The following is a 10,254-nucleotide window of genomic DNA, read 5'->3' as shown; positions in this document are numbered from 1 at the left end:
ATGGTCTATCCAAATTTATATTATTCATTTTTTATTTGATTTCGTAGTTTTCTTCCTCCCTTTTTTCCTCTTTTTCAATGGTAGAGATGTTTTTCTCATAGACTTACTTACTAGTCCAAATGCACCTGGCGGTATATGTGATATTGCTTTATTCAAATTCCTCCCACTACCCGCATATCTTGGGTATGGTCTCAAATAATATCCTCTCCCCTTAACATGATTCTTCAATTCTCTAATAGCATTATGACGAATTAAATCACTTATTGATTTAGCATTGCTACTAACAGTATGATTCCTAGCTTTGGTTCTCCTTGTCTTTCTGCTCCTTATACTGCTCCTCCCTCTATGCCCTGACCCACTAATTGCAGCTTTAGTTTTCATTGCAAGATTAACTAAATAACTAAGAGCTTTCTCACCAAGAGGTGTCTTAGGATCTTTAAATATTTTCCAAGCTTTATCAGCTAGAAGACGATCTGCTTTTCCTATTTCTTTGTTATCGTTTGTTCTACTATAGGTCACGTCGTGCCCTTGGCACGCTAAGTCAAGCTGATTTATAGGCTCAACCTTATTTTTTAACCTTTTTTCAAGGTTGGTTCCTGGCCCACAGTAATTGTAAAATTTTAATTGTCCAGTTGGGCTAATACCTGCCGGGAGGTGTAGCTCCAGAGGAAGTGCTCCAATCGACTTATTAATTATAGTAGAAGCAATGTCTTTAAGTTTTGAAAAAAGTCCACTTCCAACAATACCTCTTAAATCAAATTTTTTCGACTTTTTCAACTTTGATTGTGTTTTAGTATTTAAACTAGTATTTTTTCTACTATGTAAAACTTTAACCATCTTAACGCCAGCACAGTTTGCAGTATACTAATTGAATACAGCATTTGCATTCACCTATAAGGCTGCTAGATAGAGGGACATAACTGTATTGTTTTATTAATAAGAAGTAAAATGTTATTACCAATAATATCAAACTGAGGGCTTATACAATTATTTATTACATTATAATTTTTGTAAAAAGTGCAGACATCCTTATATGGGTCTAGCAGAGTTGCATACCAATTTTCAAGCTGATACACAAATAATTTAGGTATTTTATTAATACCTATCGCATCTATAATGCATGATTTTAAATAGAACAATGTACTGTTTCTTGTTCGTTCTAAATCGCTCAAGTATTTTGAAAACAAATCTGACTCAATATTATCTCTGTCAATTATATCATTCGAATTATTCGATTGTAAAGTTATATCGAACTGATGAATATTCGTTAAATTAGTTGAATTGCATCTGCAACTTTTGGTATAATTCGCATATAAAAGCAGTAAAATTGCAATCCAATATAGCATAACAGTGATAATACAAAATGATTTCAATAAATTAATTGAGTTTATACAACTAATTTTCGAATCATCGTCAAAGTTTTTTTCATCGGCTTCTTCTTTGTTGAGTAACATCCTGCTCACTCTACAATTGCTCATCTCACACTGACTTGCGAAAAGTTCAACAACCTGACTTAAACATGTTCAAACATGTACTAGTCTAACCATAAAACAGTTACGTCACAGATAGCTATAAGTTTTTTCCTTTTTTATTGACTGCAGTAAGTATAAATAAGAGTGTAAGCTAGAATAGCACTCAGTTTGCTGAAGAAGAGCAGAAAGTGTTTTAGCAGCAAGAATTATCATCACAGTCATCATCCTCATTTTCAACATTTGTAGAACAAGGTGAGTAGAATGACAAATTTTCTATATTCAATAACATTTTATTTGCATTTATTATTTGAACAAAATAATTATTAAAACTTGAGAACGGTATTAAAACTTGAGAATGGAAATGAGATTAACTTCTTCTTACCTAAACAATATGCAGACTGAAATCATCGATCTATCTGACGTAATTTCATGGTTGTCGAGCAGGCTTGTACTTCTTGTCCCCGCACGATTCTTGTGTAGAATCGATGGGAGACCGTCAGTACAAACCTGCTCGAATTGAAACTTTCCAGATTCTCTTCTGTAACCATATCTGCATATTGTTTAGGTAGGAAGAAGTTAATCTCATTTCCATTCTCATTTATGACGTGAAGCATCGGGTTGTTTCCAAACCTGGTTCTTGCGATGCGCGCCCTCACCACACGATACTCAAAATTGTCTAATAGCTCTGACACTCGGGTAGTTTCATTCACAAAGTTGAAACGGTTGATATTGAACAATTTTGAGGAGCTTGTTGGTGAAGGCGCGCATGAGTTAGACGGTGCCGATCCTCTGCCTTGCCTGCCGCCCTGAGCTGTTGTTGGTCTTGATGTAGCTTGAGCTGTTGTCGGTCTTGTAGCAGCTAGAAGCGGTACTGCCGAGGAGTCCCCCTCCGACTCAGAAGAAGAGAACAGCTTCACAGACATCTTCTTCTTCTTTTTCTCCACTTTCGTCCACGAAGGTGATCGTTTCACCAACTCACGAGTCGGAGGAGTAGCTTCGATGAAATCATCTCCGCTTTCCTCTACAATCTTCACATCGTCAGATGAATCAGCTTCGGCGGCGACTATGGGGATGGTTTCGGCGGGGGCGGCGGGGATGGCGGGACTGGTTTCGGCGGGGGTGGCGGGGATGGCGGGACTGGTTTCGGCGGGGGTGGTTTCGGCGGCGCCTATGGGGGTGGTAGCAGCTGCCAACAGCTCTGCTGATGGAGGCGGGGGAGCTTGCAATGGAGCCTGCTGCTGTCCAAGCCCAGGGTAGGCAGAAGTGTACCACGGTGGGGGTGGCCCCCACATAGAGTACGGGTTCCAGCTAGCTGCTGCCATCACGGCTGGCTGGCTATATGTTGGGGCTGTAAGCCCCCCTCCACAGACGACAGCATATGTTCTCTGCAAGAAAAATATATTGTGAACAACAATTTACATTTGATTCAAGTTAAACATTTAATAAGTGACTGTACAAGAGTGAACTGGTTTTATCTTCTACTATATTTAGTGTAAATAAATTTAGAGAACTTGTATTTCGATTTTGTATACGTTTTTATGGAATAAATTTAAAAAGATATGATTCTAATAACTTTTAGCTGTACATATTTTGTTCGATACTTTTAGAATGTACAAGAGCAAAAAAAGTAACTTTTAGCTGTACATATTTTGTTCGATACTTTTAGACTGTACAAGAGCAAAAAAGTTTTAAAATATCTCTTCAGAATAAAAATATTAGAACTTACAGCTTGAGTGCTGTTGCCTACAGCTGTTGTTGGTCTTGTAGCTTGAGCTGTAGCTGAGGTGGGAGCGTTGACAAAGGACGACATCTTCTTCTTCTTCTTATAGATGAGTTGATTCGGAAGTGTTGTTAGCTGATTGATCAGACTGGATGATTCTGTTTGAATTTTTCACAGCTTATATACTGAAAAATTACAGTATTTTTCCCCACCTCCACACACAGACTTAGCTGTGGTGGGATTCAACTTTCAAAACCTTCAAAAAGGTCATCAGAAAAAATCAAGGCTAGTACCAAACCGTATTTGGCTCCTATCCTGCTATCCCAAGAGTCTTGCCTATACGTCAGACAGAATAAAATAGATATGGCATTATCCTTGTTTTGAGAGAGGTCTGAGAGTACAGCTTTTGTTTCAATCTCGTTAAATCTGGCTGATGGTGGTGGAAATTGAGCTGTGTTCAAGCTGAAAATTCACTCTGCAGTTCATTCCTTTCCAGATAGCCGAGGCGAAAACAGCAATAACCACCATCAGTAGAATTTTTTGAATTTATTATTGAAGAGGTCGAAAGACGTATTATCAACAGTCATCCTTGCAGAAGCTGCATTATAGAGAGCAGACATCACGAGTAGAGCGGCGCTGCACAGAGAGAGAGAGAAGCTGCATTAGAACAAGCTGCCACACGTGCAAAAACTTTAGCAGTCTACCGACCAGAGAGAAGCTGCATTTCAACAGACGAAGTCGGCAACCTGTGCGCGTGCGACAAGACAACGTCAATCTTATTTTTTAGCTAGCTATTTTGGTGAGTCATCATGAGCAGTATTAATTATTCATTGGAAAAAACTAGTGCTTTAAATTCACAGGTTATATGTAATAAGCTTAATTTTAATGATAGGTATGTAGATACTACCTTTTTGTTGAATCATTTAAAGAATACCATTTTTAAAATATTAAAACTAGGTTCAGTAAGGTTTTTCGGTAATATTCGTTGGTTTCTCGCTCTAAAAGTAGAATTAATAAAACTTATAGTAAATAACGAAGATAATGATCAACAACTAAAAACAGATGCTGTATTTCATAGCACATCTCAAAATATTGTTAACATCCATGCTAATGACGAAGATTTAGAGTCGCAATTTATACGTGCATGTGATAAAATTCATAATTCACTAGATAAATATGTATCTCACGGTTCAGGTTGGGTAGTTTCAAGAATTAAATCACTTGATATTAATTTTTTACGATTTCAACCGTTATACGGCTCAAATTCTAGCTATATAAAAACCCCAAAAGAGATAATAAATAAAAGAGCAGTTATTAATATTGAAAATCCTAATGATGGTAAATGTTTTTTATGGAGTATTTTAGCATATTTTAATTATGGAAAATGTAGAATGCAAGTTGAATATCTTAAAAATTATGAGAATAATTTAAATATTCGTGGAATTAAATTTCCAGTTGAATTTCGCGATATAAAAAAGTTTGAAGCATTAAACCAAAACATTTCAGTCAGTGTTATAGCATATTGTATTAAGACTAAACAATTTTTCCCCTATAGAATTTCAATATACAGAGAACGTGAGCATCAAATTAGCTTACTCTTGCTAATAAATAAGGAAAATGTAAAACAGGGACATTACTGTTTAATTAATACAACTAAAGGAAAAAACGGTTTATCACGATTGTTGGCCTCACTGGATAAATCCGAACATGCACATCTTATATGTCCATTTTGTTTTCACCGATTCACTAAGAGACCTAATGGAAAAAAAAATTTAGAGATACATATTAGAATTTGCTCAAAATTCGGTGAACAGCAGACTAGTTTACCGGAAAAGAACAGCCCAGACTCAATTATTAAGTTTACAAATTATACAGCTACATTAAAATTTAAATATGTTATATATGCTGATTTCGAAAGTTTTATTGTCCCTGTTAATAATGTTGAACATACTGAGAGCGATGATGATGATGACTGTGATGATTTAGAGAATAGGTCTTACACACATAAAACCAGCAAACATATTGCTTGCAGCTATAGTTATATAGTATTGAATCAAGAAGGAGAAATTCATCTAGGCCCTGTATTGCGCAGAGCAAGCTATGTAGGTGAGCCGATAATTGAAAAATTTATTGAAGAAATTGTTGAAATAGGGAATGAGCTGTATAATGATTTTAAAATAGAAATACCAATGCAAGAAATAGATTCAGCAAAACGCGAACAATTAAATTCAGCACCTAATTGTGTTATTTGCAATAGAATTTTTGAAGAAAACGATATAAAGTGCTTACATCATTGTCACTTTTCTGGGACAGTCTTAGGATTTGCACATCAAAATTGTAATTTACAAGCTAAAATTCCGACTTACACGCCTTGCATATTTCATAATTTAAAAAGTTATGATGCACATTATATAATCTTAGGCTTATCAAAAAATAACTCGAAGATTCGCTGTATAGCTCAAAACTCTGAAAAATTTTTAACTTTTTCAATTGGACGTGTTAAGTTTATTGACAGTTTTCAATTTCTACCTACTTCGTTAGAAACATTAGTTAAAAATCTACAGTCAAATGATGATAGCACAGATTACACTATAAATTTCAAACGAATGTGTTCTGTTTTTAAGGATCCGGAAAAACAAAAGTGTTTACTCAGAAAAGGAGTTTTCCCCTATGAATATCTTTCATGTGCTGAAAAGTTTGAAGAAAATGAACTGCCATCGAAAGATAAATTCTATAACAGTTTGAATGAAACAAACATTTCAGATGCTGATTATGCTCATGCGCAAAAAGTCTGGAATATATTTCAAATGCAAAATTTAGGCGATTATCATGACACTTATCTATTGTCAGACATTCTGCTGCTGGCAGACTGTTTCGAACATGCTAGGAAAATATTCTTTAAAAATTATAATTTAGAAGTATGCCATTTTCTATCACTGTCTCATTTTTCATGGCATGCTATGCTGTACAAAACAGGTGTACAATTAGAACTTTTAACGGACATACAGATGCATATTCTTATAGAATGTTCAATCAGAGGTGGATTCTCGGTCATATCCAAACGATATGCGGTCGCGAACAATATATATATGAAAGATTTATATGATCCAAAATTGCCAAGTTCATATCTTTGGTACATTGATTCGAATTCGCTGTATGCTACCATCATGAGTACTGAATATTTACCATATGGCAATTTCAAATGGTTAGAAAAAGAAGAAATTGAAAAATTTGATGTATTACAACTTTCTGAAACAGCTGACACTGGTTATATAATCGAATGTGATTTAATTTATCCAGAATCCCTTCATGATTCACACAATTGCTATCCTTTAGCTCCTGTAAAAGACATACCTCCCATACATTCATTTTCAAATTATCAGAAATTTCATCTTCCATTTCATATGTCGGAAAATTTAAAAAGAACGAGTAAGCTGGCCGGTTCGTTTTGTAATACTGAACAGATAGGGGAGAGTGGCGCGGCGAGTGTCAGTCAAGCTAACGAGAGCGTCACAGAACAACCTCTCCAGCCGTCAAGACGAGTTGCACACGCATCGGAAAAACTACTTGCACATTTTTTCGATAGGAAAAACTATGTAGTTCATTATTCTAATTTAAAATACTATCTTGAACAGGGTATGAAATTAGAGAAAATTCATCGCATCATAAGTTTTAGCCAAGCACCTTGGCTCAAGGAATATATCGAATTTAACATTAATTTAAGGAAAAATGCAAAGAATGAATTTGAATCTAGCTGCCAGAAATTGTTAAGCAATTGTATTTATGGAAAAGTATTGCAAAGAAATCGTAAACATATTAATGTAAAATTAGTTACAGATGCAAAAAAACTTGATAAAGTCACATCAAAACCGCTTGTCAAACGGTGGACGATTTACGGTGAAAATCTGATCGCGGTTGAGTCAAAGAAGGCTGTTGTTAGACTTGATAAACCGTTATTTGCTGGATTTTGTGTTTTAGAACTTGCGAAATTAAAGATGTATAAATTTCATTATTCAAATATATTAAAAATTTACGATTATAGAAATGTAAAACTTCTAATGTCTGATACAGATTCGTTCTTCTATCAGATTTTTACAGAAGACTTATATGCTGATATAAAAAAACATTTACATCTGTTTGATACATCAAATTATCCAACTACACATCCATGTTTCTCGTTAACTAACAGAAAGCAAGCAGGCTTTTTTTCAGATGAGACTGCATCCGCGCCCGTTATTACTTTTACGGGGCTTAGACCCAAGCTTTATTCTTTTAAATATTTAGTAGAAGAAAACAGTAGCAAAGAGGATGGAACGTCGTCATTTATAGTTAAAGAGAAGAAAATTGCTAAGGGGGTTAGCAGAGCTGTAATTGCGAATAAACTAAACTATGAAATCTATGAAAATTGTTTGTTCGATAGAAAACTACACTATGAAAAATCTAATTACATTAGATCGTTTAAACATCAAATTTATCAAATAAGTCAATCAAAAATCTCTTTATCACCGTTCGACGATAAACGTTTTATTCGTGATGATAATTTCATAGAAACATATGCATGGAACCATAGATTGATAAAAACATTGCTTGAAAACAGTAATGCAAATCATGAGACAGAGCTCGCATCAGACGAGGATGAAGGCATGGTAGAAGTAGGTTTAGAGAATGCAAATATTTAGTATGCAAGTTGAAAACTGGCTTAAGTTTCCTGCTCAATATTTGTTATGTTGTATAGGTCAGTATTTATAAAGTAGTTGACCTTTTGCCAGACTGCATGCAAAACCATAGCCAGTTCCTGCTCAATATTTGTTATGTTGTATAGGTCAGTATTTGGAAAGTTGCTGACCTTTTGCCAGACTGCATGCAAAACCATAGGCAGTTATTTTTGGCGAACTGCAGCGGTACCTGATTTCTTTTTTTAGTAGCAATCAATTTCGAGTGTTGTCGACCTTCAAACGTATAGCTTACAATGTAGTGATTTCCTGTCAACTTGCATTCGCAAATATGAGAGTTGATCAGTCAGTATACAGCTGTGTTTAGACAGATGTGTATAGTTTTAAAATGACCTCCACGGTACGTGAAAAATTAGCAGATGAATTACACGGTTTAGCAAGACGAAAATTTAAAAGGCGGTCATACACACTAAAGGGTATAAACGATTTAATTCAAGCCGATCTTGTTGATCTACAATCATTATCTAAATTTAACAGCGGTTATAAATATTTACTGACAGCAATAAACTGTTTCACCAAATATGCCTATGCAATAAAATTAAAGACGAAAACAGCTAGTGAGGTAGCGAATGCATTAAAACTTATATTAAATAAGAATCTGAAAATAAAACTATTTCAGACAGATCAGGGTCGTGAATTTTTTAATAATAAAGTGAGTAGCCTATTAGAAAAATATAATATAAAACATTATTTTGTATATTCAGAACTCAAGGCAAGTATAGTTGAACGTTTTAATCGTACTCTAAAATCGAGACTTTTCAAACATTTTACTGCTACATCAAGTAATCGTTGGATAGATTGTATAGATAGTATTGTTCGTCAATATAATAACACTTATCATACGACAATTAAAATGAAACCAGCTGAAGTAAAAAAGAAACATGAAAAACAAATTCTTGCCGAGTTAAATAGAAAGAAATTGCGCAATATAAAGACTAGAAAAATTAAACCAAAATTTAAAATAGACGATATTGTACGTATAAGCAAATATAAGAACATTTTTGACAAATCGTATAATTTCAATTGGACTCCAGAACTTTTTAGGATTATTTCTGTATTTCCTACAATACCTATCACTTATCAACTGGAAGATTTGAATAGCAAATTAATTTTAGGAAGATTTTATGAGTATGAATTGAAAAAGACTTGTCTAAACAAAAATGAAAGAGAAGTATATCTTGTTGAGAAAATTTTGAAGAAAAGCGGTAATAATCTTTTAGTTAAATGGCTAGGATTTAGTGCTCCTTCCTGGATAAATAAGAAAGATTTATTGACCGACTAAAAATAGTATTGGTTAGATATGCATATGCAAAAAATAAGAATTAGATTCTCAGACAATAAGAAAAAGCTTTATGGATACGAATTAGTAATGAAAACAGCTATACAGGAATTATTACGCTTTTCCTATTTCACCTCTAATTTATCATTTGCAGAATATGTTTATTTTATCTGTGATTATAAAAATAGCGTATCAATTTACGATAAAACTTATAGACATTTGTCAATATGCTTTAAAAACTTTGAAAATGATTATGAAACTTGTTCTAACCGAAAAATTGAATTATATTGATAGTTGTGTTAGAGAAGTTGATGTTTGTCTTCCAAGTTACATGGCTAATCGAATTATTATAACTTTATTAATATCATGCGGTGAGAAAGCAAATCTTTAAGATAAATCTCATATTTTCAGATATGACTGCAGGAGATGAAGGCAAATTCACAAAGTTAACCAGATTTTTTAACGAAAATAATATTTGATAGACTCGTTTAAGAAAATATTCAAATAGGTCTGTCCTTGTTGATGGAATGGCGCCAGTAGCAAGCTATAAATGTGAACTCACAGAACTTTTAGAGTCGCATATGAAACTTTTAAATGAATTATCACATTTGAAATTAACTTACTTAGAGTATATAACATTTGTAAGAGACTATGAAAAATTAGGAGCTTGGTATAGTAAAGATTATAAACATCTATCAAGATGTTCCGGACGTAAGTTAGCAAAAGACATGGCAAAAAAAGATAAAAAAGGCAAACATTATGATATTCCCGATTCTTGGTGTTGTGATTGTGCAAAACTTACAAAATCGATACGTGCAATCAAAGAAGCTGTTAAGAAGAGTAATCCTTGTCTAACAGACGATGAATATTCCAACATATGTTGGGATTTATTGTCAGATTGTGGCAATGAATCCGGTTTAGAACAGAAATAGAAAATATTTTATACTATGCATATACATAGATTAATAAAACAATTTTTCAATTTTTCAGATCAAATATGGATACTAATTGTTTAGTTGATAAGGATTATTTCTTTAGTAGAATTAATGA

General features: G+C 33.8%; 1 protein-coding gene across 1 annotated transcript; it reads right to left on the bottom strand.

Moving 5' to 3' along the window:
* Positions 1–1,746: 1,746 nt before the first annotated feature.
* Positions 1,747–4,003, bottom strand: LOC111055099 (proteoglycan 4-like). Its single transcript, XM_039441377.1, has 2 exons — positions 3,199–4,003; positions 1,747–2,857 (listed from the first exon to the last, which is right to left on the bottom strand). Exons 1-2 carry the CDS (start codon positions 3,280–3,282, stop codon positions 1,877–1,879), a joined length of 1,065 nt encoding a protein of 354 aa, XP_039297311.1. The 5' UTR covers positions 3,283–4,003; the 3' UTR covers positions 1,747–1,876.
* Positions 4,004–10,254: the final 6,251 nt, after the last annotated feature.

Source organism: Nilaparvata lugens, chromosome X (assembly GCF_014356525.2).
Source record: "Nilaparvata lugens isolate BPH chromosome X, ASM1435652v1, whole genome shotgun sequence".
Classification (NCBI taxonomy): domain Eukaryota; kingdom Metazoa; phylum Arthropoda; class Insecta; order Hemiptera; family Delphacidae; genus Nilaparvata; species Nilaparvata lugens.
This window is presented reverse-complemented; position numbering and strand designations above follow the sequence as displayed.